Source organism: Eschrichtius robustus, chromosome 16 (assembly GCF_028021215.1).
Source record: "Eschrichtius robustus isolate mEscRob2 chromosome 16, mEscRob2.pri, whole genome shotgun sequence".
Lineage (NCBI taxonomy): Eukaryota > Metazoa > Chordata > Mammalia > Artiodactyla > Eschrichtiidae > Eschrichtius > Eschrichtius robustus.
The window spans coordinates 75,596,013-75,623,397 of NC_090839.1; the positions used below are offsets into that span (position 1 = coordinate 75,596,013).

Below are 27,385 nucleotides of genomic sequence, written 5' to 3' on the forward strand. Positions count from 1 at the left end.
TACAACCGGCCAGATCACTGCTCGTGCTCTCAAACACACAAAGTTTTAGGCATTTTACACACACAAAAACATGTGGCGTGCACTAAGGTCAGCATTTCCACACAAAGGAACCACGCAGTTCTTCTGTGTCAATGATCCAGGAAGGGCTCCACCTTAGCATGAAAAGCGCCTTAATTTAGACATCCTGAAGTTCCAAAAAGGAAGAAAGGAAGGACAGAATCTTTACTGAGTACCTGGGATGGGCCAGGCACTGTGTTAGGTCCTTTCAGAGGCTATTTTACATAACCATCGTGTGAATTCTGCAAGTTATTATCACCGTTTTAAGAAAAAAGAAACTGAAGCTCAGAGGGCTCAAGTGATCTAAGTGGGCTTGGACCCAGCAAGTGGCCTTCCTTCCACACTAGGCCACATGATTGGGCCTGAATTTCACATTTCTACCAGAAAGCACTGTTCCTTGTAAAGGAAAAGCCAGAGTGGCTGTGACGTAGAACCAACAGCCCGTGTGTCTCACATTCCCAATGAAACATCTCATCTGCCTCCTAGCAGAGAGGTACCCTCAACTGTGATCAACCAGGGAGGGAAAAAAAGCAACAAATGAGCCCCAGGACAGACTTCCTCTTAAAGGGTCACAGACAAAGGGACAGTCCTACTAGTAAGCCAAGCGGAAGTTATGTAAATTCAGAGTGTTACCCCCTTCACTCCAACACACACACACACACACACACACACACACACCACACCCCCCCCCCCCCCGAATGGGGCTGGGCTGGTCAGTCATTCAGATAGTCTGGGAAACAGAAACTATAAGCAAGCCCATGGGACATTCTAAGGAGGTGACTGCCTTGGGTACCGGCAGAGAGGCCTAACCAGAGATGGAAGGACAGCATTCAGGGCAGCACCCAGAAGGACGGAGGGGGGTGCTGCAGCCCCCACCCAGGGCGATGGAGCGGGTGAAAAGTATGGGCTCTGGAGTCAGTCCGTCTGGTGAGAACCTGCCTCTGCCTCTTACTGGCTGCATCAGCGTGGCTGAGTGATCCCACAGCCCTGTGCCTCAGGCTGCTCAGCTATGAAATGGGGACAAGAATAGCATCTTCCTCACAGAGTGCTCGGGACAGTGCTTGCTACTGCTTTATCATTACTGTTATCACCACCACAACCTCGCAAAAACAGAGCTTGGGGGCTCCAGTGTCAGACGGAGTCACCGGTGTTGAAAATGTCAGGAGGCTGCTTGGGGCCTTTCATTCAATTTCACAGCATTTATTCTGTGATGGGCCTAGAACACATAAAGAAGGACAAGACAGGGTTCCCACCCCTGCAAAGGGTTGTGCCTGAGAGAGAGGCCAGGGAGCCTCGGACAGGGTGATTAGGCTTCACACAGGCCCGGGCGTGAACTCCGGCTCTACCATGAGCGAGCTGTGAACCTGAGCCTCAGGCTTCTCATCTACAAGGCTACAAGGCGGGGATAATTCTACAACGTGTCTAGACTAACCTGGGAGTAAGGACTAAGGGAGTGAATGAGTTAAGTGCTCAGGCTACGCTATCCAGCTGGATGGCTACAGAGAAATCGGCTACCATGCGCTCAGGGCTCTGCTTCCAAAACCCACAGAGCTGGCAAACAAAAAGACTACGCAGGGGAAGGGAGAGAGGAGGGGCCATTTGGGTGGGATATTAAAGGATCCGGAAGAAACTGTCTTGGCAGAAGAGGACAGGCATTCTATGCAGATGGAAGGGCACCAGCAAAGGCAGAGGTGGAAAAGGACTGGCCGTTTGGGAAGGGGTGCTGGTGGGAGAGGCAGGAATGAGGATGAGAACGAAGAGGAGATTGCAGATGATTGCAGATGGTCTCTAGCCGAGCAGAGGTTTTATTTTTCATTCTGCAGGCATGACGGGAAGATACCGGTGGGTGTGGAAGAAGGGCTGATGGAGGGGTCTCCTGTCCCCGGCCACCCAGGCCGCCTTCACCTTCACCTTCACCTTAAGAGCCACACTTTTCTGTGCTCACTCCCCTACCAGCACGTCCCAGCTCTGTGACCTTAGGCAAGTGATCTGTGCTTTAGTTGCTTATCAGTGAAGAATAGCACTGAGAAGATGGGGTGATAAAGGGATCAGAGTCAAAGAACTAACACTTGGCTCAGTGTCCCTCCACGGTTCTTCCGCCCCGCGTCCCCCAAGGCACAAAATGGCTAACAAAGTGCGGAATCTCCACTAGCCCCTTCCTCTTTTTCACGCCCTAAGACAAGCCATCAGAGTCAGAGGTCTCTCTGGCTAACTGTGCAAGGCAGTGCGGGTCCTGACAGTAGCACACACAGGGGCTCACACAGGTTTAGGAAACTGTGGGAACGGCCTCGGTCTAGAGGTTCAGTCATCCTTCAATATCTGGTGCGAGTACCACCTCCCGGACCCTCTGGACGGATCACTTAGGTCCCCAAAGCTCTTACAGCGTGACCGACAGGCAGAACTTTCTCTAGGACTCCAAGCTGGGCGCTGTTCAAGAACGAAACCTCACCACGCAGACACCTCTCAGTCACTTTACTGGCCACACAGACACCTCTCAGTCACTTTACTGGCCCCCTGAACGTTTCTGTGGCCAGGCTGCTCACCTGTAGGCCAGCCCTGTGCTCACAGGTCCCAGCACTTGCCTTCGGGCTCTTCCAAGCATGGGGAGCCTTCCCTTCTCATCCCTCAATCATACCACAGAAAGTTCTCAAAGGACAATGTCGCCAGTCCCTCACCTCCGAGGCACATCTGCTGTTGTCTGTCCCCGTCTCATTCTCCAGAATTCTGCCCCAGACCTCACCGCCCTTCCCCCCGTTGCCAGCCTGCTCCTTCCACCCCACAGACCAGGCAGGCCCATCTTCCTGCTCAGGGGGGTCGATGGAGCGGCCAGCAGGCTTGAGCCCGTGTTCCCTCCTGGGGGGGACACAGAGGAAAGGACTGTTTTCCCACAAGGGCACCCTCCAGGTGCCTGTGCCCCCTCAACACCAGTGAAGTCACCCAAGGCCCAGAATTTATGCCACTGAGGATTCTACCCCTTTCTCTACTCTTTTAAGTTCCTGCCTTTAGTAGTTTTTGCCATATTAAAAGGTCTATTTTATTCATCTTAATTATTGAGAGTAATTATCTTCATATTTTAGCTAGAGTCCTTTAATCAATCTTGTCACTTTTAACTTAGAGAAATCTCGCTATTTTTAACTGTTTGACCTGTTTTCCCCTCGAGCACCATTCATTTTCTAGGCTTTAAACTTTCCTGACAATCTTCTATTCTTTTCATGTTTATGCTCGCCCTTTATCCTGTGTTTCTGATCTTCATTCTTTTTAATTCTGGTTTTCTGGTTTCAAAGCTCTTTTAAACCTTTATATTTATTTTATTGTATTTTAATCCTTCTTAGTATGGCTCATGTCTCTTTTTTCTTAGCTTCTATACTTTAATCCTACTGTAACATTTTAAATGTCCCCTTCTGCCATTTTAATGACCATAATTTAGTTTGCTGTACCCTGTTTTAAGTGTTTGTTGGATTTGGTTTTCAATTTTATTATAATTTTAACAGCTTTATTGAGATGTAATTCATACACCACACAATTCACCTGTTTAAACTATACAAGTCAGTGGTTTTTTAGTATATTCACAGGTATGTGCACCCATCACAAGTCAGTTCTAGAACATTCTCGTCACCTCAAATCCTTTAGCTATCACCCCTCTGTGCCCCCAGCCCAGCCCTAAGCACTCACTAATCTACTGTCCTATTCTGGACTCACCCCTAAATGGAATCCCATAGTCATGGCCTTTTGTGATTGGCTTCTTTCTCCACTGAATGATCATGGCACCCTGGCTGAAAAGTCAGTTGACCACAGATGTGTGGGTTTATTTCTGGACTCTCAATTCTATTCCATCAGTCTCTAATTCTATCCTTGTGCCAGTACCATGCTGTCTGGATTACTGTTGCTTTGTAGTAAGTTTTGAAATTACAATGTGTGAGTCCTCTTACTGGATTCTTCTTTTTCAGGATTGTTTTAGCTTTCTACATACCCTCTAATTCCATATGAATTTTAGAATTAGTTTATTGATTTCCACAAAGAAATCAGCTGGGATTCTTATAGGAATTGCGTGGAATCTGAAGATCAGTTTGGGGAGTACTGACATCTTAACAATGTTAAGTCTTCTGATCTATGAACAGGGGATATTTTCCCATTTACTTAGATCTTAAGTCTCTGTCAATATTTTGTAGTTTTCAGAGTATATGTTTTGTACTTGTTTTGTTAAATTTATTCCTAAGTATTTTATTCTTTTTGATACTATTGTGAACAGAATTGTTTTCTTAATTTCATTTTTGGACTGTTCATTACAAGGGTAAAGAAATATAACTGATTTTTGTATATTGATCTTGTCCTGCTACCTTGTTGGACTTGTTTTTTATTTTTGAAAAGTCACAGGGCAACAGCTTGGGGGAAGAGTACACACCATAAGCAGGGAGGTACAGAACACTAGAACCACCCCATCCTCTTCACAGCTGGACTCACCTTGCCACTGAACCTGGGAAACCCGCTAAATGCCTGTCTCAGTCATTAGCCCCAGGGAGCACAACTTCTGTCTTCCGACTGTGATCCTTTTCTGAGGGATTACAAAGTTAACTTCTATTTCTCTTCCTTTCTGTCCTCAGCACAATTTAACAAACACAGAATGACTGCTAAACACTTGAAGAAAATAATCCAAATTTGCAAAACACATCAGTTTAGGTGACTGTTTTCATTACCAAGATATTTTTGCCTTTTGCAAAACAGATCACTGCAGCTTTCTGTAACACATTTGAAATATGCCCGAAATCCAAACTCTTTGTTTATGGCCTTTTAGAAACACTCATATATATCCAGGCGCACCTGTAAATTTACATGAAGCAATACGTCATCTTTATTTATTATTTAAGTCTTGTCTACTCCATAAGAGCTTGGAGGGAAGGTTTTATGTTAATTTTGCGAACTGGGAAGACACAGCTCAAAGCAAGAAAAGACTAAAAAGCTGTGCATTCATCCCTTGTCTCCTGCGCGAGGAAAGTCACTGAAGGGGCACCTAATTAAATTAAATTGGCTAAACATTTACTTAGCACCTACTCTGCTCCCAGCAGACAATGCACAGACATTAAGGACAGAAAGTATGTGAGGGGTGCGGCCGCCACCCTCAAGGAGGGTGGCTTAGTTGGGAATAAGTCACACAGATAAATAGCTGAGACACAGCGTGGCAGGCCTGTCCATGAGCCTAAACAGCTGAGAGGTGGTGACAAGACCACGCGGGGATGAGATGAGCCTCCTGAACGGTCAGGAATGGGCTCACTGCGCGTGCGCGTGACAATCTAAAAATGCTGTCATCTCATCGTCGTAGGTATTTGCCCTCTTAATCTCACCACTGACACCCTTAGTACCCAGTCTCTGAGCCGTGCTGATCCTTCTTCCCAGCACTGGGCCTCCAGAAAGCTAGGACCACTCATGGTGTGATGAGGACACCCCTTCAAGGGTTAGGCAGACGACATACCCAGACTGAAGCCAGCTGCGGGTTAAACAGCAGCTGAATAAATGGGAGAGGTGAATGGGGGAAGGTGGGTTCCCTCAACAGGGGGTGGCACACCTCTCTGCCTCACCAATTGCTATTAAAGAAATGCAGTTCAACGTTGCCTAGTTTTATTTTTACAGAAAAGTTGAAAGGCTGACTTTGTAGGTGAAATTTCTGATTTTTAAACGCCAACAACTACAATTAAAACAAACACCATGAGGCCAACAAAATACACTGCCAGATGTGGCCCAAAGGCCCTGCTCTGGGTACACTGTCACCTGTAAGCTCCACGACACTCTGGAAAGATATATATTATTATTCCAGATAATCCTGATGAGGAAGCTGAGGCAGAGAGAGGTCAAAATTTGATGAAGGACTCCCCAACAGGAAGTGACAGGACAAGAATTCTAACCCAGGGGCTTCCCTGGTGGTGCAGTGGTTAGGAATCCGCCGGCCAATGCAGGGGACACGGGTTCGTGCCCTGGTCCGGGAAGATCCCACATGCCGTGGAGCGGCTAGGCCCGCGAGCCACAACTACTGAGCCTGCGCGTCTGGAGCCTGTGCTCCACAACGGGAGAGGCTGCGACAGTGAGAGACCCGCGCACCGCGATGAAGAGTGGCCCCCGCTTGCTGCAACTGGAGAAAGCCTTTGCACAGAAATGAAGACCCAACACAGCCATAAATAAATAAATAAATAAATAAATAAATTTATATATATAAAAAAAAGAATTCTAACCCAGGCTGTCTTACATCAAAAGTCCATTCAGGTGTGATAGTCTCAAGAGGCTACTTTGAATTTCCAAGGACCTCAAGCCATGGAGAAGCCCAGCAAAAAAAGTTATTTAAGGCTATTTCTCTCTTAATTTCTCTTTACTCTAAAAAAATTACTCATCTGCTTATTTTTAATGCCTTTCTTTCAGTAGGTCAGGAAATAAGAATGCTTATTAGATCCACAGGTCATGATATTTTAAGCATTCAGATAATCATATTTCCAAGCCAAATGTTAGGTGGGAATCCCCAGCACACCTCTCAGTTCCTGAAGCCTTTTCTTCCCTGCCTCAGGACCCAGCGGAACTTCCTGGTTTCCTGTCCACTTAAAGGCTGATGCTCCCCACCCCTTCCCCTGAGGAACTCCAGTCATTCAACCAGTCACACATCTACTCAGCACTTAAGACACTCAAAGATGAAGTCTGCTCTTGGGGGGCTTTCCTACCTCCAGGGGCTCCTGCCTTTTATACACCTGTTGTGTGGTAATATCTGTGTGTTACCATCTCCTCCAAAAGACTTAGACACAGGGAAGTCAGACGGGGGGGCAGTGATTCCATTAACTAAATGAGGAAGCAAAGGAAGAGACACAGCTCCCTCAGACTGGCAGCTCGGTCACTCAGCAAGCATACCACCTCCCTCCTGCAGGCACCAAGCCAAGTATTGGGGACGCCGTGGTCTGTCCTCATCCAGCAAACATTCTCTGGAGCTGTTAGTGAGGCCAGTCTCCACAGGTTACTTGCTATGCCCACATAGTCAAGCACACAGGCCTTAAGTTTTTAAAAATTACACACCTTTTGGTTTTACTTGGCGTTCATAACTTTTTTCCATTTGCTTGGTTTTCTCTGTACCCATATCGAATTCACACTCAGACTCTCTGCTAGCATACAAATTTCCCTTCACACATTCACAGGCACTAGGCAACTGATCCTTTGCATGGACTTCCGTCCCCCACCCCCCCACGTCTGTCATCATGATTTCCCTTCATCATCTCTCCAGGCTTTCCATTGTCCCCCCTCTTCCTGGACCCCATGCTTTCCTGTCTCTTGGCTTAGCCTGTCAGTTGGTGGTGTACATCCTCCTGTAGCTTCCTAAAAGGGAACTTGGGAGATTAGAGATGAATTGTTTCTAATCCACATGTATGAAAATGTGTGAGGTCCTTATTCTCACACCTCACTGATTGGAAGATTCCAGGGTGAAAGTCCATCCCCTTCAGAAAGTTGATGGTGTTGCTCCAAGCTCTCTAGCTTCCGTTACTACTGGGAAGTCTGATGTCTCCTCTCTGGAGGCTCTTCAAGCCCCAGACTTCTGAAGTCTCAGGCTGTTGGATCCTGGTGTGGGTTTCTTTATGTTCATCATGCTAGACATCTGCTAGGTCTTTTGATCTAGAACTTAACATCTTTCAGATCCGGGAAAATTCCGTGTCATTTCCCGTCATCTCCTCCTTTCTACTCCCCTGCACACACACTCCCTCCCCCTACTGTGAACTTGAACTCCTACTGTGTGGACATTGGATCTTTTAGGCTCAGCTTCTTATTTTCAACTTAAACTCTCCTATTTCCATCCCTTTTGAGTTTCTGTTCTTTACAGGAGATTTTCTCAACTTTATCTCACTATCTTTCCTTCCACCAAATCTTTTATTGCAATAGTCATATTTCTTTTATTTCCAAGAGCTCTTTTTTATTTTCTGCATGTCCCTCCTTTATAGCCTCTTGCTCTGGTTTCATGGATGCAGTACCTTCCTTCTCTCTCCTTTCCTTTTCTTCTGCTCCTCACTTTGTTTCTATTTCCTAAGTTAGTTTGTTTCTCTTACATTCATGTTAGAGTTCTCAAATGCTTGGTGAAACGTTAAAATGCTTCATTAAAATACTGCTGTATATTAAAAGTCCTGTGTTTTGCAGGGTCGGGAAGAGAAAGGGAGAGGCTGCCATTGTGTGGGCTTCCGTGAAGTGTAAGCAGGCAGAGGCTGGCTATTTTGCTAGGAAACCCCTAAATTTCAGGATCTAGAAGACTTTTCTCTTGGACTGGTCAGTTTCTGCAGAAAAGAAGCCTCCAGCCTCTGGCCTTAGGGACTGTAAGCCTGGCTGCCAGTGTTTTAGGAGCCACAGGGGGAAAGGCAGTGAAGACTCCTACCTCATTGTGTATAGAGATTATCTCAGACCGCCTGTTATCAGCACTGTACCCTGTCCCCAGCTGCATCTCATGTCTGAGAGTCTCAAAAGCCTCCAGTGCATCTTCTCTTGAGGTTAAGTCCAAGGAATGAGGAATCACTGGAGGTACTAACGAGGAAAGACTAACCCACGAAGTCCAGACCTCTGTCTTTGTGGGAAAGGGCTTGTTACCTGGCTATGCCAAGTAGGGGAGGGGACCTGGGGGCGCAATGGCTCTTCACAGACTATTAAACCAATCCTCTTGTCTCTAGCCCCATCCAGACTGGTGCTTTCAGAGGTCCCTGGTTTATTTCAGGTTTGAGGTGTCCACTCTTGGCTACTGCCCCGCACAAGCATTTAGCTTTCCCAGTCTGCTCGGTCAGTTACCATTTGTACATCTGCCTTTGAGCACAAAAATGTAGACAACTCTCCCTGCCGTCACTTCCTGTCCTATTCTCTTTGTACTTGCAGGTTTATTCCTTTTATAGCCTATCATCACTAGGAAGGAGTTGGAAGAGTGCAGAAAAACACATCTATTCCTTCTGTCATCTTTTACTGAAAGCTCTGACCCTAAGATTTTTAAACAACTTTGGTTAATCAGGAGGGGTTAAACAGCATGGGATAAAAATCAAGAACTGAGAAAAATAAAGGACTAAGGAAGGTTTTTAAAGTTTCAGAGTCTATTGTCCCTAGTTTAACTTTCTTAGAAGGTTCAAATCCCACCTCCACCACTTCCTGATTGCCTAACCTCATGTAAGTTACTTAGCATCTCTTAACTTTAATTTTCTTACCTGTAAAATGGTAATGATACCACCTACTTTGCAGGGCTAGAAAATGCAATCATGCAACACACAGATCAGGTACTTAAAAAATACTGGCTTAGCATAAGAAGGAAAAGATAAATTTTGGTTTCTGGACACCAGGAATGGGAGATGTTGGAGGGACATCCATATAGAGATGTTTGCTGGGAGTCAGAATGGGTTTCATTCAGCAAACGTTTCCTGAGCGCTTTTTATATAGGAGGTCCTGAGCCAGGCGCTGAGGAACAGAGTTGAAAAAATAACGTGAAATCATCCTACCTCAGGGCAGAACGTGGTAAGAGGGACGGGCTGGCACTTAGAGGGGAGAAGTGAAAACTGTCCGTGCAGCCCGGGGAGGAACCGAGACTGCCTTTACCTTTCTTGGTCTTGCAGGGTCCACGTTCAGGGTGGATCTCTTGTAAGGGAAGAGGCACCACCTTGGCCAGCCCCGCGTTCAGCATGTACTGGTACAGACGCTTAAATGTCCTCTCGCACAGCCCCTGCAAAATTGAAATGCTGCTGTTAGGTAGAGCAAGGTGTTTGAAACTATTCGAGGGTCATGTAAACGAACAAGTGGGGACCTGAGTTAACTGATGATCTTGAATGAGGAAACACTGGAGGCACTAATGAGAAAATACTGCCAAGCTACCTTGTCCAGGGAACAAAATGAGTCTGCAGCAGCATATAAACCATCCTTTTGATTATGAGTGGGGAAAGAGATTTCCCTACAAAGATCCTGAAAGGATGCACCCGAAAGGGGTGAGAATGAGGCAGATGGGGGCAGCACTAGAAAATTTTCACTGTATACCTTTTCATATTGTTTTGGTTTTTTTAAACAAGTAAGTGTACTATTAATTATTAATAGATATATACATACATACACACACCTCTCACAGGCAGTGGAAGAGAAAAAATTAAATTTAAGAACTTTAAAAAAAATTTAGTCTATCTGTGAAGTTTCAACAAAATGAGGCCGAGTACCTCCACCCCATCACTCACATTTCTGCGAGGAGGCAACACAACCAAAATGACCCAAAGCCCCCCTAACTGTCGAGGTTACCAACGAGCAGCCTCCAGTGCAGGCCGTGTTTTTTCATCTACACGTTTTTTTTGAAAAAAGTAATTTACTTGCCAACATTGAAAAGTGAGAGAGTTCATGTTAAAAAAAACAGATTCTGGCTTCTTTTGAAAAACAGGATCTGGCAACAAATCCTAGGCCTGTGGTTCCTCCCAGCATCAGCCAGCGGGAGGTGAGGACCAGCTGCTCCCTCCAGACAGGCACGCCCGCCCCGGACGCCCTGGCCTTCTCTGCCCATCACACCCCTTACACGGTGAGGCCGAAGGTCAGTTCCTGTTTATCACCATTTTTGTGCTGCTTTTCTCTCATGATAGTTAAGAGGAAAGTTGAATAATTCTTGAATCCATATTGATATAAAAAAAATTTTTTTTTTTTTTTGCCCACGCCACGTGGCTTGCAGGATCTCAGTTCCCCAACCAGGGATTGAACCTGGGCCACAGCAGTGAAAGTGCTGAATCCTAACCACTAAACCACCAGGGAACTCCCTCAAAAAATTATTTTACACTTGGCCTGTTTCACTAATCCGTACCACCCTCCTGGCCACTACTAGCATTTGATTTTGCCACCTCTGGACGACAGGCAGGTTACCACCTGAAAAGCAGGAGGCACTTGCGACTAAGAGTGGTTCATGGCACCTCCCAGGTTTCCTCTTACACTCTGGGGGGGAGAGAGGCAGCATATGTCTGAGGGCTGCTGCCACCACCCACGTACGTGTGATCACCTCTCGGAGGAGCCAGTATGCTAACTGCTGGGCAGCAGAACATATTGTTATCAAAGAAATACAGACAACTCACATATGGCTCATTTAACCTGCTGGCTGGTAAATGGCACCTCTTGTTAATCCAGCCGTGCCCCCAGCGTCATGGAAAGACCCTACGGAAACGCATCCATCAAAGCCTAGCCCTCAACATATGGCCCTGAGCCCGGGACCATCCTATGGGGGGCTGCCATCAAGGACTCACATCATCTGCCCAGAGGATGGAGGATGACACGGTCCTTCCCTTACGGGGGGGCCACCGTTGAGGACTCGCACGATCTGCCCAGTTAAAGAAAGTGGCCTTCCCCACTCCCCCCAAAAGACAGCATCCATATTCACGGCGTCCACCTCATCCAGAGGTTAATTATTCACTAAATCCTGCTCAGCCTTCTCTGACCCCTATTTCCAGCTGCTGACTAAACATCACCAAGTCAAAGTCCCAGAAGATCTTCATACTCAATAAATCCTAAAATCAAATTTGCCATGTGCCTCAATCTCAGGCAAACTCATTCCTCTTTCTGAACTCTCTACTTTCATTGTACACTCATTCAACAAATCTGGGCTCAGCGTCTCCGTGGGCCAGGCCATCCCTCATGGTGGGGGGTGGCAGGCGCGGTCCCTGCCCTCAGGAGCCCGCCCTCCAGCTCTGGTCCACTCCAGGGAGGGGCTGCCACTCACACTGGACAACAGAGTCCTTCTCCTTTGTTCCTCCCCACACCCGACACCCACACCCCGGCTTCAGTCACTCACCAAGTCCTGCTAGTGCCACCCCCCAAATGTCACCAACAATTCAAGCCGTCACCCACCCTACCTGAGGCCACAGCACCCACCTCCCCTCCCTGCCTCCAATCTCCTCCCCATCCATCAGTTCATTTCCCAAACGCTCAAACTGCAGTTTACTAGGCTAAAGGCTGAAACCCAAGTCCTCAGCCTGGCAATTGAGACCTTCCTTATCTGGCTCCAACTTTCCTTTCCAGCCATGTCTCTTACTACTCCCGCCGGGCACGCTGCCGCCTGGCTGCCCCCTGTGTCACTGCCAACCTCGGAAACACCCTATCACCTCCCACAGCTCCACGCCTTTGCTCCCGCCCGTCTCCTCTGCCTGAAAGATGGTCTCTCCTCTGTCGGATGATGCTGACTTCATCTTCAAAGCCCAGCTCAACTGGAACTGGCTCTACAAAGCTTTTCCCATCTCTCCTTTCACGCAACTCAAACACATCCTTCCAAGGAGCAGTCTGGCCTGAGTGTGTGGTCACACGTCAGCCCCTCCAATTAGACTGCTCTGCGACATCGTAAGACTGTCATCCTGGTTAATTTTTGCCATGGTGGTGCGAAACACAGTTCTGACTCCAAACAGACACTCACTAAAGTATCTGTCGCATGAATAAATAAATAAAATAAACAGTGTCCTGTATCAGTCAAATCTTGTCACTTAGATCGTCCACAGCATTGACCTGAGACTGCTCAGTTTCTCTACCCTTGAGTGACTCAGCAGGGCAGAGGGTTTCGATCTTCAGTGTCTGCATGGGCTGGACGAACAATATAAAGAACAAAGCGGGCAGATATTTGAGCTTGCAGGAATTTCCTTCATCTTGACTAGGGCCTCTCAGGAAGAGGCCTTATCAGTCTACCTTTTATTCCCCACTTTTGACAGACACTCAGACACTGAGAAATATTTCTCTCCTCCTGAACAGCAGTGCTCATGGAGTGACAAATGGCACTGCCTGGGCGTCTGAGAGCTGACAGGAGGTAAGGGGCCTGGGGTGGGCGGCCAGCACACAGCCAGCTCCAGATAACTGCTATCACAAGAGACCACGGGCCCAGGCTGGCCAGAGCCTCTGATATTTCAAGGGAAGCTGGTAACCTAGATTGTGAGGCAAAATCTCAATTTTTAAAAGATGCTAGGTCAAAGTTCTTTTTAACAATGTGCAGGCCGAATCTGACCCACAAGCTTTGGTTTATAACCTCTGCTTTAAAGAGGCTTGGGCATACAGTGCATTTAGCAGGAGGGGAGAGAGCCCTTCCCTCAGCGCAGTGAAATCAGAGAGCAGAGCCCCCCCGGGGGCAGCACAAGGCAAGGAGCAAGAAGGATCTACCTGGACTCTACAACCAGACTCCAAGCCATGCTCCTCTGGGGACTAATTACTATCACCCCAAATCTTGACTTCAAATCGTACTGTTTAACCTACAGGGCAGTTTTACTTTCCTCCCGTTTCCAGTGTTGGCTCTTTCCTAACTTCTACCGAAGAGGGCTCAAATCAGACCGGAAGTGGCATCACCCCTCTGCTTTCTTCCTCCCACTCTCACTTCATCACTGCCTCTGTTCCTGGACCCAAAGATGAAGCAGGTCCATAACTGCTTTTCTCCCTGTGTTGTCTCTCCTTCTCAGTAGTCACTCTGTTATTTCAGCATAAAACCACTGGGAACAAAATTACAAGCTTGATTACGAAAGTAAATGTAAATGCCCAGATTCACCATTCCACAGGAACTTTTATAGCAGGACTTGGCGCAAATCCCCGGGAAAACTGGAGGCCACCCAAGAGCAGGAAGGACTTAAATTAAAGACTGAGCCCTTTTTCATTCTGTAAAGCAAAGGAAAGTTCTGCTGGTTTCATGGCTATGTAACAGGGAAGAGCCAATTTTGACTCCATGTTGGATCTGTTTGACTTTAACCTTTGCTTTCCGTTGCTTTTGTTATTATAATCATACATAATGACCTGCCTCAGGGAACCCTGCCCCTCTGCCTGAAAGTTGAACTAAAGTGCCTTTGTTCAGCTCACAGGGAGACAATCTGACCCTGCCCACCGGTGAAAGGCTTCTGAGAAGAAGAAATTAACATATCCCCTCCCGGATGCTGGCCAAGCCAGGCAAAACTAATGGCCATTTTACTTTACTTCCTCACCTCCTACCCCGCTCTGTTCTATAAAAAAAACTGGCATCCAGACCTGGATAGGAAGGTTTTTGGGGACCCTAGTTCGCATCTTCTCGGTCTGCCGACTTTCCGAGTAAAGTCATTATCCCTTGCCTCAACACCTCGTCTCCCGATTTACTGGCCTGTCGTGCGGCGGGCAGAACGAGCTTGGACTCGGTAACAGCTAGGGATGGTCAAGTCCATGACAGGGTTTTCAACTGCAACGCACTGAAATCTACACTTGACAATGCTCCCCACGGCGTCACAAACGGATCCAGCCCCCCACACGGGCAGGGGCAGCTCACCAGCTCCTCCCTCAGCTTTCCCAGTGTCTCTGTCCGGTTACTCCGTGTGCTCAGCACAGCCGAAAGCTTCTCCATAAGGATGTCGTACTTGCTCCTCCTGTGAGAAACATAAAACACTTCATTTTTTCCCACACCTATTGCTAAAGACTGCCTGTTTTTTAAAGATGACAAGATTTAAATGACAACATATCAAACTACAGAACCTTGTGGTCTTAGGTCTCAGAGAACATCCAGCCCAACTCCTTGTCCTTTACAGCTGGAAAGACTGGGGCTCTGAGTGGTTCAGTCTCACGGCCAAGGTCACCGAACTAGTGGCAGTGTACAGACTAGCCTCTGTGGCTAAAACTGTCATGAAATGATTCTTTAAAATGCCTTACATCTTTTGATCATACTGATAAATGGAATACTGCCTGCCATATCAGTAAACAAAGGATGTCACAGTCATCAGCAATTGCAGCCCTCCAAGGTGAGCCGGTGAGCCCTGAGGAAACTCAGGAAAGAATACCTGCCATCTAGCAGCCATCAGACTGCAGCCACTCCCCACGGTGGGCCCTGAGGAAACTCAGGATGTGAAAACACAGGATACTGGCCCCAAATAGCTGAGGTGCATATCAAAGGAATGATTTCAGTGAGCCCAGACTCTTGCACCTTGCCATACACAGAAAAGCGCTAAATTCCTTAACTTGGTTTTCTTTAACAATTATCTTTTGACGTTCAGATTACCTGCTCTGGGCTTGAAGTCCTAAAAATTCCCACCGAATAAAACATAACTCTCAACTTTTAGATTGTGAATATTTTTTGAGTTGACAATACCTTAAAGTTTAGGAAGCACCAACATATTTCCTTATAAATCACTTGGTAAGAAAGGATAGGAATTATTTCATAAATAAGTTAAGCTTTTCTAAAATTCAGGCACAAAATGTGAACCCAGGTCTTCTTCCTCGAAATACAGTGCCCTCTGCAGTAATCAGGACACCTCTCTGATTCTGAAGCCCTGGTTTCTACCTCTCACTTCGCTGGCGTGACTGACTTTCCCTTCCTTTGCATTTTTATTGTGAAGTGGATGTCATAATAAATGCTTACAAGCTAAAGGAAGCTATTAAAGGAGCCAAGGGCTCCCCAGCTGTGTGTGGGTGGGGGGGTGTTGGAGGAGGGGCGGAGAGGAAGGTATTGTCATGCAGCTGGGGAAGGTGAACTTGGCTTTAACTGCCCACAGGTTTAGCAGCAGGGAGGGCATATATATGGGATCCAGAGATGCCCACTTCTCCATTTTTACTGCCTTTCAATGAATGAAAGAATAGATGAAGGCACAGATATTCACTGCATATGAACTAGTACCAAGCTGTGTCATGGCCATTCTACAGAAGAGGAAACAGTGGTTCAGATAGGTCAAGTGATCGTGCCCAAATCAGGAGCAAAGACTTAAATACAGATCTTGACTTAGTCCATTGTTCTCTCTTCTACCCACAGAACTCTGTCACCATAACAAATCAAATCTGACTTATTTACTTTTATTTTTACATTCCCAAATTTCACCAAAATGTTAATAGTTCCTATTGCTGGGCTGTGGGGTGATAGGTATTTTTTGCCCTTCTTTTCTGTATGATTTCCAGATTTCCTAAATAAGCAAGACTTATTCTCATAATCCAAAATAGGTGGTAAATATCTTTTTTTAAAAGCTAGTCATATTCTGATTTGGTCTCTAGGATTTTTAAAGGTATAATACACATGGCTGAAGGACAGAGGTAAGGGAGCAGACAGGTAAGGGAGCGTTCTGGTGTCTCACACTGTACCTGTCCATGTGAAACCGATTCAGGAGGAGGAGGATTGAGTGCTGCTGGGCTCCGGTGGGTAATCGGATCACATGTGACTGCATCGTAATGAGCCCATTTTTGTTCAAAATTTTCCTATGATAGTGGAGCTTCCCAGCATCAACCCTGGAGGAGAGGAAGAGAATAGGTGGTCATTTTGCTTTGTTGGTTGCTTTCACCCCACAGTGTGGAGGACATGAACACCAGAGACACACACCTCCTATCCAGCCAACCTAAGAGAACAGTTGCTATGTGACAATGGCCTTGGAAAGAACAGCAGTGCCTCAGCCTAAGGCACACCCCAGACCCCTAAGAGAGGTGGACGGGGAGATGGGGGTAGAGGATAGGGGAAACGGAGTGGGAAAGGATGGCTGGCGTGGGAGACAGTGAGGGTTATACTAGCAAGGAGCTGATCAGACATGGGTCTCTAATCATACAGCGGCCAATAACCAGGGTCGCCATGCATTCTGGCTCGCCAGGTGGTCTCAGTTTATGCCCATTGCCTTGGCATCCCTTCTGGTCATCTCCACCTTCCACTCTCAAAATGTCTGGTTTGGACAATAAATTCTATGGTCACCCCAGGGTGTCTCTCTCTTTCTTTTTTTTTTCTTTTTTCAGCCGCACCATGAGGCATGCAGGATCTTAGTTCCCCAGACCAGGGATCAAACCCATGCCCCCCTGCAATGGAAAGGCAGAGTCTAAACCACTGGACTGCCAGGGAGTCCCCTCTTTTTGGTCTTTTTTTCCAGGGTCTCTTCAATGAGAAAGCATCGTGCTTCCAATCACCATGGATGTGGGGACTGCCCAGGTGGCAGGGCCCAATGATCAGGGAGCCCCAACATTTACAGCAGAGAAGCAAAGCATCCCCTCACTTGAAAGCAGTGCTGTGGAGGTCTCGTTGGAGCTCCCCTTGCCACCGGGACCGGCCTAATCGCTCCAAAATGCAGTAAGAGAAGTCGGGGAGCTTCAAGTCGGGGTCACCCTCCAAGCCGATCAAGGCCCGGTACCGCATGTCTTGGGAGGCAACGATGATCAGTTTCTTCCCCCACCTGCAAATCAGAAGCCACCGCAGGAAGAAATAACTGTAATTGATTTTTAAGAATATCGAAATATAAAAAAGCAGAACCTTAGTGAACTATCATTTCCTGCTTCTTCTTGGAGGTTCACAATCCCCCAGTTAAGGAGGTTTCCATCCTAGAACCACAGAGCATTCAGGGGGAACAGAGCCAGTCTCACCAGTTCCTTGCTCAGAGCCCTCCCCGTCCGGCCAGGGCCCTCAGGCCATACCCCTGACTCCCCACCAGGGCCTGGCCCGTCCTATACACCCCCACGGCCCTGCCCTGCATCCACAACAGCCCCGCTGGTCCTCTGCCCAGCTGCTCTACCCTCACATCTTCAGGCCACTGATTCTCATCATTCAGGCCACTGCTCAGATACCAACACCCCAGGTCTTCCTGAAAATTTTAACCCGAGTCTATCCCCCGCCTCTGACCATTTCCAGACTCTTCACAGCACCTGGCACTCTCAGATATGGCCGCTTTTTTAGGTACACATTTCTGCAATAAGCGCCGTAAGAGGGGGCAGGTTGTCATCAGGGTCCCCAAGACATCCTCAGGGCCTAGAATGGTTCTGGTGCACAGCAGGGTCTCTGTAAATATCTAATAAGTGAACAAACTCGCCTCCTGAACTGGATGGATAAAACAAACTTCAGAATCAAAAACAGTGCCCTGTGTCATCAGTGGACCTGCAGCCTGTTGGAGACCAGACTTGGGACAAATCATTAGTTCCTCCTACTGTCTTGGTGTGCGAAAAATAATGCCTGAAAAAGAGGCCAAGAACACTTCCCAGCCAGGTGCTTCGAGATGTCGCAGCTGGGAAAACTGACTTCTCTGCTGAGGTCGAACAGTCTACGGCGCTGAAGACGGAGACTCCACCCTGGCGCCTTGCCTGCTGACTTAAATGGCCATCTTGGGCAGAATGTCTCAGGTCCTAGCCCTGCCAGAGATCCCACAAGGGTGCGCTGGCAGAGAAGCCATCCCCACTCACTCCTTGGCATCGAGACGCAACAGTTGGAGGAGCTCCCTCTCCCAGGGGAATGAGTCACCAAGGGTCCATATTAGAGCCCACGGGCTCCCAACCCCTCCCACCTAGAGCCACCATCTACTGCCCCCAGCCTGTGGTTTACAGATGCCTGATCGCAAGGCCTGTCTTCAGTCACATCGCTCAGTCTGACAGTTCCTCCTCTTGCCCCCCTTGCCGCCCAATACCAGATGACTTCATTGCTCCCACTGAACAGGCAAAAAGGAAAAAGAGGAGGTTGTCAACGGTTTCCTTTAACTGCAGCTTCCTTCACATTGCCTGTGACCCATAATTAGTCTTCCGCATAGTCACAGGCTCTGTATGGTCCATCTTCAAAAAGAATGTGAGGCTGTGCATACACGTGACGGACAGAAAGTCTACTTTTCTGTGTCTGCGTGTCACAAACTTAGGACCTGTGTTCTCTGTCTCGAAACAGGCTCATTGAGTTAAATTGGAAGAGGTCAGCTGAGAAAAGTTTGAAAACAGGGGAGCTGATTTGCTGCTTTAAGAATGTGTTCAGGGTGGTTTACTCCCCTGTCCCATCAGAACTCCAACATCTCCCAGTAGCTGACTCTAGGACTCCTGCCCGAGGCCCAATTTGCTGACCCTGGTCATCACATAGGTTATCCAACACTGATTAAGCGCCACGCAAAGTACCGGAGATGCCAAAACAAATAAAAATGGCATCTGCCTTCACGGAGCTCAGAGTCTACTGAAGAGAAAAACAAGAAAAGGAACACTTACTCTGGGATTCGATAACTGTGTGTCAAGGTCATGAAATGACATGTACGAGGAGCCCCCATTCAGGCCTATGTGTGTGAAGAGAGCCTGTGTGCGGTCACCAGGGAGGGCTCTTCCTGAGCTAGCAGGAAGCTGGGTGGGGGAGGGTCAGGAAGCAGAAGCTGCAAAGCTCCAGAGCCAGAGGAGGGGAGGGGAGGTCAAGAGGGAGAAAGAGTGAGTATAGCTGTTTCTTCCAAGAAGCATGGCTGCAGCAACAGAATCACAGCTACAGGGGATCCAAGGCCAAGGGGTCTTGTTTTAAGATGAACGAGCCATGGTAATGGGCTGACGAGAAAGTACTGGTCAACGGGCAAAAGCTGAAAATAAAGGAGAAAGAGGAGCTAGCTGACAGAGGTAGGAAAGAGCACGAGGTAGAGGGGAGAAACGGAGGAAGAGAAGCATCCAGATGACTGCCCGAGGCAGGGCCCGGTTTCCCGTCTCCCCTGAGGTGAGGGAGGGGGAGAGAAATATGGGCAAGTCTGCAAGCTGAGGAAGAAGGTGGCAACTAGGAGAGTTCACACTGGAAGCTTCTCCCTGTTCCGTCAAGTAGGAAGGGAGGTGGGGATGGGGCGAGGGGCTTGAGGCAGTCTGGAAAATTGGCACCCTGACTGAAGACTCACAAAAGTACGGCTGGGCAGCAGAGGACGCAGCCTGGACAAGAGAGCGAAAGGCACCCATCCAAATGACACCTGCCTGTCCTGCCCAAAGGGCCAGGCCTGTGGGCACAAAGGGAAGAGAAAGGCAGCGCCCCACCCCCGCCCCCAGCAAAACTAGCCCCAAGAGGAGGCGAGCGGTAAAGGCCAAGGACTGGCTTGGGGCAGGGCCTACGCACTCTGATGGGCACGATGGGCACGAGGGCGGCACGCCCGTTGTGGCGTTCTGACCACACCCCCAACTTAAAGCAGGATGATGCCCACAAGTTTCCCATGATGCAAATCAGTTACCTGCCAAAGGCTTCCACCATCGTACAGCGGGGCTGTAACATCTTGGTCCTGATGTCACTGGTAATGTTTTTCCTCTCTTTAAAGTACTGGCATGAGCCCTGGATGCCATCTTTATTCTCCAAGATCATATGAATGGGGTAGACATCCTCCAAAGGGACCGGGTCCCTCCTGGACTCCAAAATGCCAGTTTCTAAATCAATTTCTTCATACCTAAGGGGGAGATCACAGATATCAAACCACAGCTCAGCCTCAGAAATGACACGTTTGGCGTGTTCTTCCGACAACCTCTGGCAGAGGTCGGAGAGAGGGAGTGCGATCACCTCGTCGCACCCGCCTTCCAAACGCAGGTCATCTTAACAAGCAGCGTCCCTGCCTCTCTATCCCAGACAAGAGACTTTTCTAGGAGCCTCTGAATCCACCCTGGACGCTGAATGCTGAAACCAGAACCACCTTCCTGGCCCAAGTCATGGCCTTTTGTTTTCCCCCCAATCCAGTGCCTGGTCTCCAAACCATCAAGTTTGGACTTAATGACTCAAGGCTTCCCTGCTTTACGATGTTACCTTTCCACATCTCTTTAGTTATCCCTCTCGTACTTCCATCCATTTTTATGGTTTCAATTATCACTTGCATGTTAACAATTCTCACCATCAAATCCTCGGTCCTGTTTTTCCCCCAAACACTAATCCTGCCTTCAGCTGTCTACGCCTCAGATTTGATGAGATCAAAACTCAAGTTATGACTGCCACTCCCCACCTCCAACAAAGTCCCTCCTTCCCCTCCTTGGTACCACTTTCTCCCAGTCTGGGTTCAGATTCTGGGTTGATGACCCTCTCTGCATCTCAATTTTCTCTTCAAGAAAATGGGGATAAGAATATCCAGCTCCTAAAGTTGTTGCAAAAATTAACTTGCTATACGTAAGGATCTTAGAACAGTTCCTGCTTACAATAAGCATATATGTAAATGTCAACTATCATTCCTCATTCACTATCTCCAGTTCTACACTTCAACCAAACTTAACGTACTTCTCTTCCTTTGGAATACTCTGCCAACTGGCTACCTAAATCCAACCTTTAAGTCTTGTTTTAGACAGTATTACCTCTGGGAACCTCTCCCGACCCTCACAATATGGCTTAAGAGCACAGACTTGGGAGACAGACAGCCTGGGTTGAGTCAATACTCAGTCACTTACAATATCCATAACTTTGGACCGGTTACTTAATCTCTCTCTATCACTCAGTTTCCTTCTCTGCAAAATGGGGAAGATAACTGGGAATTCCCTGGCAGTCCAGTGGTGAGGACTCGGTGCTGCATGGGGAACTGAGATCCCGCAAGCCCCGTGGCACAGCCAAAAAAAAAAAGGGGAAGATAAGAGCACCTTCCCTCATAGTGTCACTGTGAGAGAATGAAGTGGGTTCAGTCTCCAGGAACAAGATCTTAGAATAGTACGAGGCCATAACGAGCACTAAATAAATGTTAGCTATTATTATTGTTCTTGTTGTTGCTAAGCTTGCCGTCGTGAAGATCTCTAGTTGCCTTAGGCTCTCTAATCCAGCACTGAATGAATGCTCTGTTCTGTGGAACTCAACTGTCTCCAGTCTTGATCTGAACAGCCTTCCTGCTCCAATCCTAAGCTCAACTTCAGAGGAAATACTCTTTGAAAACCAAAGAATATCCTCCCAGTCCTGCTCACCACCACCCCAAACACACACGAACATAATGGAACATCACCAGATGACCGCCCCCCCCAACTCCATCAGACGCCTGGGTCCTGCCAGGCCTGAGGGACCCCAAATCAGCCTTTCTCTGCGCCTCCATCAGACTCCGGGTCTTTCTTCCGCTCCACTCCTTTTTCTCCCCTCCCGTAAGAACCTGGCCGCCTCGCAGCTCCATCAGACCCGGGTCTCTGCCCCCGCCCGCCCGCAGAGCCAGGCCGCTGACCGGTCTTGGAGCTGGAGATCCGGTCTCTCCCGAGGCTCCTCGTAGAAGCTGATGCCCGGGTGCGTAGCAAGGGCCCGCCACAGAAACTCCTGCGTGTAGGGCTCCAGAGGCAGCGGGAAGGGCGGCACTCGCGTCTCCAGACGGCTCCAAAGCGCGGGAAGACACAAGCCATCAAGCCCCTCCAGGGCCACCTCGTCCAACAACGACTCCAGCGCGTCCATTGCTACTTCAGTTGGCAGCACCCGGGGCGCCTGCGCACCACGCCGCCAAGGGCCCTGCTCCAGAGCGCCTGCGCACAACGACCGGCAGCCAGGGAGGCGGGGCGGATCCGGGGACCGGAGGAGGAGTTCCAGAGCATGGTCGTGCTGTCACTCCCTTTGGGGGAGGGTTCATTCCGTGGAACTCCATTGCCATTGGTCCGGAACCCCCCAGTAACCAGGGGAACTGCAAACAGTGTAGACGCCGCTTCCGGTTCGAGCACCCGGAACCGCCGCCTCTAGGGATGGACGGTGAGTGTCTCTGGGCCCCCCCGGGAGGTCGGGCAGTTACTCTCCCATCCCTCATGAGGGCCCCCCCCGCCCCGGGCAGAGCCCTAGGCCACAGACCCCTGGACCACCACTGCCTGACCCAAGGTGGTCTCCGTCTGAGGGAAAGGGAGCCTTAGTGGTCCGGGATGGGAAGAGGAGGCTGGGGGGAGTGGTCAGCGATTTGGTCACTATGCTGCCTGTGGTTGTGTTGGAACCCCGTACTGGCCAGGGCATCAGAGAAAAGGTTGTCGACTGAAAAATTATTCACAACCTAAAAGTTGAGAGTTATGTTTCATTTGGTGGGAGTTTTTAGAACTTCAACCCCGCTAGGCAGCATCTCAAGTAATCCTGAGAGAACTGCTCAGAGGAGGCAAGTGGGGGGAGCCCGGATATATAGGAGTTTTGCAACAAAGGGCAGGTAGTCTGAACGTCAAAAGATTATTGTCAATTAAAGAAAACCAGATATACCAAGTTAAGGAATTTAGCGCTTTTCTATGTATGGGAAGATACTAGAGTCTGGGCTCACTGAAATCATTCCTTTGATATGCACCTCAGCTATTTGGGTTCAGTATGTAGGGAGTGGCTGCAGTCTGATGGCTGCTAAATGGCAGGTATTCTTTTTCTTCCTGAGTTCCCTCAGGGCTCACTGGCTCCTGTTCGAGGGCTGCAATTGCTGATGCCTGTGACATCCTTTGTTTACTGATATGGCAGGCAATATTCCATTTATCAGGGTTTAGGGTGAGAAAGACAAATAGAGGTCCGGGGGGGGGGCGTTGTTGTGTGTCCTGGGGCGTGGAACTGTGGAATACGGGAGTTGGTTTGGAAGTAAGCATCGTGGGGAATGCAGTCATCAGCTACTGGGAAATGGGACTTGGTAAGGGGGATGAGGGGGAGACTCTCTTTCTGTGCTTTGATGTTAATGATACTGTTCAGTGCCAGGAACTCTAAATGTTGTCAAGCAACTCGGTAAGCTTCATAACAGTCTTTTGAGGTCAGTGTTATCCCATTTTACAAATGAGAACACTGAGGCTCAGAGAAGTGAAGTATCTTGCCCCAAATCAAAGTCATCAAGTGCAGAGTGAGTAAGGAACCCGGACACTGTCTCTGGAGCTGAATTAGGGAGTCTGAGATTTGAAAGGCATTTTAGAAGCCCTTCATTCCAGAAGTTGCAAATGCAGATATTTGCAGGGGCAAGTCTAGTGGGCTGGATTGGGCTGTGATTAAAAGTCAATTTCTTTTCTGATTAAAAGTCAATTTCTTTTCTGAAAGGGAAGCTTCTCGCTCAGCTCCAACCAATTAGTTTCCTGGGGTGCTTCTCAAAATGCCACAATGGCCAATCAGTCTGAAGGCCAGATGCAGCCTGTGGGTCATCATTTAGGGATCCCCGATAAGAATCATAGAATTCTATGATTCTAAAAATAGGCTACCCTGATATCTCATTTTATAAATGGGAAGAGTTGGCCAGAATCCACATAATTTTTCTCATTATACCACTGTCCCTAACTTCTGGGAAATGTTTTTCCTTTGTGATATCTGCTTAACACAGTGTGGAAAAAAATTTTAATTGAACAATCTGTTATGTGCTTAAAAGATATCTTTGCCCTTTGTACTTCAGAGGTAGTATAAAATGTCATTCACTAGTTTGCCCAGTGGAAAGGTCAATGTAATGTTGCTATAGAACAACAGTACTCAAATCTTTCTGGTCTCAGGATGCCTTTATGCTCTTACCTCAAGAGAGCTTTGTGTGTATTGTATCTATGATATTTACCATATCAGAAATCAAAGCCAAGAAAATCTTAAGACATTTGTCATTTATCAACTCATTTAAAAGCAATAATAAATGCATTACTTCTGAACATAAATAATACTTTTTATTGAAAAGTGGCTATATTTCCCACCAGAAAGGTTAGTAGGAAGCATGATATTGTTTTAGAGTTTCTTAAATCTTTTTTTTTTTTAATTTTTTAAAATTTAAAAATTTTTTTTTTTAACATCTTTATTGGAGTATAATTGCTTTACAATGATTAAATCTCTTTAATATCTGGTTTAATAGGAAATAGCTAGACTCGTTTCTGCTTCAGCAACCAAACTGTTGTGTTGTTATTTTGGCTGATATATTTGAAGAAAATGGGGCCTCACACAGACATTTTTTTTGGAACAGGGAGTATTTTAATTGTCTTTTCAGATAGCTGTAAACATTCTTCTTTGATAGTATTCCGAAACTTAGCAAGTGGTAATTTCTCAAAGGTTAGTCACAATGTGGCATCTGAAACCATATTGGTGAACTTTTGTTTGTACTCTGTTACATTAAAGCCCATTGGTCTATCTTGCCCTTTGATTGCGTATTTTACCCATGTATGAGTCCGTAACATTAGGCACTGGTCATTTGGAAAGTTCACTGAGTTATGCAGATCTTCTAAATGTTGACATTGGAAATACAATATTAAATGGCATGTCATTACACAATATCAAAAAATCACATTCCTTAGTATCCCTTTTTAAAAAGAAAGTTTACGTATTGGGAAGCTATTAAACTCGAAGTACTGGAAACAAGTTTCCTACTTGTTTTCACTTGAAAGCTTGAATTTTATCATTGGCAACAAATACCATCACTTGTTTCCTTGAAGTGACATGCTCACTTTTGTTTTTAAGAAAATGTCTGCCAGATACTCAAGTCTGAATAACTATAGTTTGTCTACTAGTTGTTCATTCAAGTAAACATGACATTTGATACAATATGTGGCTACTTCAGCTGGCAACTTAAACACACAAGTGTTTTCTAGGATCAACTGTTGTACTTTGGCTTATAGCAGAAGTGCTTTATGTGTACTTTGCATTTTTTCACACAGAATATTTAAAAGATGTGTTCTCGTGGGTTCAGGTTTAATAAAATTAATTTTTACTGTTTCATCAGGACATTCTTAAGTGAAAATGTTTTTTTGTTTGTTTTATCGTCAGCACATGGCACTAAAGAGTATAATGACTACTGATAGTTTGGTGCCGCTGCCCTGTAGCCACTCAAGCTATCAGCAGTTTTACCTACTGTTGCTTTTGCATCATCAGGGCAAATACCAACACAGTGAAAAAGTCTTAGAATTATGATGAAGATAATACTTGTCCTTGGGAACCCCTCTTCCTCCCAGGATCTGTGGAACACACTTTGAGAAACATTGCTGTAGACCATTTTCAAGAAGTCTATTCAGTCAGTTCTGTTATCATCTCAGTGCTCCTGAGCATTATTATGGCCCAGTGGAGGAACTTGTCCATTTTCAGATTGGTTACAAAAAGGAAAAATTTGTTCTAAGAAAGTGTTTGCCCTAAGATTAGATTTAGCATTCAAAGGATCCCTTTTTCCTTTGCAATTTTTAAAACTTTGATCTCTGCACAATTTCCCAGGCATATATCTATTGGGTAACGTGAGGCATACCGTGATGAATTTTGATTCTAGCCAACTAGATAGATAAGCCAAGTCCAGCCTTGTTAGAAAGATGTTTACTTCCTAAACCCACAAAAGCTTAAATGTCTGCTAAGTATCCCCAAACTGGATTGTAGTTTGGTTTATTCTTCCTGTCCTAGTCAGCATAGCTTTTCACAGCATTTTTTCTGGCCCATTGGGTTTGACTTTCGGCAGGTTCTATCTGGCTCTGCAATGCAGCGTGGTGTAATACTCATAGGTTTTGCAGACCAAATAGCCCTGGATTTGAATCCCAGCAGTGTACTCTGACCTCTCTGAGCCTCAGTTTTCCTGTCAATAAAGTGGAGATGATGATGAAGCTTACCTCGTTTTGTGTGCCCGTCCGTTGGTGAATCTATTATTGTGAATTCAATGAGACTATGCATGAACGCACTTAACACCAAGTCTGGCGTATAAAAAGCACACCTGTGTGGTAGCTGATGCTGTCATTACCTGCCAATGTGCAGACTTCTTCCGCATTGCTGACAGAAGAGGAAGGAGGGAATATGGTGAAGTGTAGTTTATTTATTTATTTATTTATTTATTTATTTATGGCTGTTTTGGGTCTTCGTTTCTGTGCAAGGGCTTTCTCTAGTTGTGGCAAGCAGGGGCCACTCTTCATCGCGGTGCGTGGGCCTCTCACTATCGCGGCCTCTCTTGTTGCGGAGCACAGGCTCCAGCCGCGCAGGCTCAGCAACTGTGGCTCACGGGCCTAGTTGCTCCACGGCATGTGGGATCTTCCCAGACCAGGGCTCGAACCCGTGTCCCCTGCATTGGCAGGCAGATTCTCAACCACTGTGCCACCAGGGAAGCCGCTCTTTTAGTTTTAATCTGGAAAAAAAAAAAGTGGGGGAGGATATATTCTCTTCCCTGAAGAACTTCATAGTCGAGTGAGAAAGCCAGACATAAACAGATAACTATAGTCCAACATGGGGGTCCCCGGAAGATAACATTTGTAAAGGTCTTCCCCACACCCAAAGCACTCTGGTCCACTGCTGGCTTTTGTAAATAAAGTTTTATTGGAACACAGCCACACCTATTTGCATACAAATGCACACCAACAGTCTATGGCTGTTTTCATGTTTCAGTAGCAGAGCTGACTCATTGTGACAGGGAACAGATGGCCCCCAAAGCCAAAAATATTTACTGTCTGGCCCTTCACAGGAGAAGTTTGCCAACTTCTGCTGTAGAAGACCCAGTTTGGTCCTTCAGACAGCTCAATACGATGCTGTAATTGTGCTCCTTTTACACCACACAGCTAGTTGGTGGCAGAACCAGGACTCAGCTGAATAAAGTCTACACTCTAGTGTGTCATCAAAGACCCAGCCCAGCCCTGTCCCTGCCAGTGTGTGGCTAGGTTCTCACACCTGGGGAGTGAGTCTGCGGGTGAGGCTTGCCCGTTAGGCTGGTTTAAAAGACACTGTCCTCGACTACTTTCTTGGCTCCCTCCTGGATCTGACCCTGTGGATGCGCCTCTGTGTCCACGTAGGAGGGGGCTTACGAGGAGCAACATGGTTGGTTGGAAGGAGGAGCTTGGAGCTGTT

General features: G+C 47.2%; 2 protein-coding genes across 8 annotated transcripts in view; one reads left to right on the forward strand and one right to left on the reverse strand.

Moving 5' to 3' along the window:
* Positions 1-22,091, reverse strand: part of GTF3C1 (general transcription factor IIIC subunit 1) — a 73,125-nt gene extending 51,034 nt beyond the window's left edge. Inside the window, exons 1-6 of one of the 2 annotated variants that reach the window (XM_068565264.1) lie at positions 21,861-22,091; positions 19,923-20,132; positions 16,992-17,168; positions 16,102-16,245; positions 14,309-14,405; positions 9,634-9,757 (exon numbers count right to left, since the gene is read on the reverse strand). In XM_068565264.1, coding sequence (XP_068421365.1) covers positions 9,634-9,757; positions 14,309-14,405; positions 16,102-16,245; positions 16,992-17,168; positions 19,923-20,132; positions 21,861-22,081 — 973 coding nt within the window. In that variant the 5' untranslated portion in view covers positions 22,082-22,091. Of the gene's footprint in view, positions 1-9,633; positions 9,758-14,308; positions 14,406-16,101; positions 16,246-16,991; positions 17,169-19,922; positions 20,133-21,860 lie in introns of those variants that run through there. The other variant, XM_068565265.1, reaches the window with a different exon arrangement.
* Positions 22,092-22,312: 221 nt separating this feature from the next.
* KATNIP (katanin interacting protein) overlaps positions 22,313-27,385 on the forward strand; it is a 194,908-nt gene continuing 189,835 nt past the window's right edge. For 4 of the 6 annotated variants that reach the window (XM_068524184.1, XM_068524186.1, XM_068524189.1 and 1 more), the window contains exon 1: positions 22,346-22,369. Coding sequence is in view for 2 of the 6 variants with exons in the window: in XM_068524188.1 (XP_068380289.1) it covers positions 22,363-22,369 (7 nt within the window). In the remaining 4 variants the exon portion in view is untranslated. Of the gene's footprint in view, positions 22,370-27,385 lie in introns of all 6 variants that reach the window. The other 2 variants (XM_068524188.1, XM_068524190.1) reach the window with 1 other exon arrangement.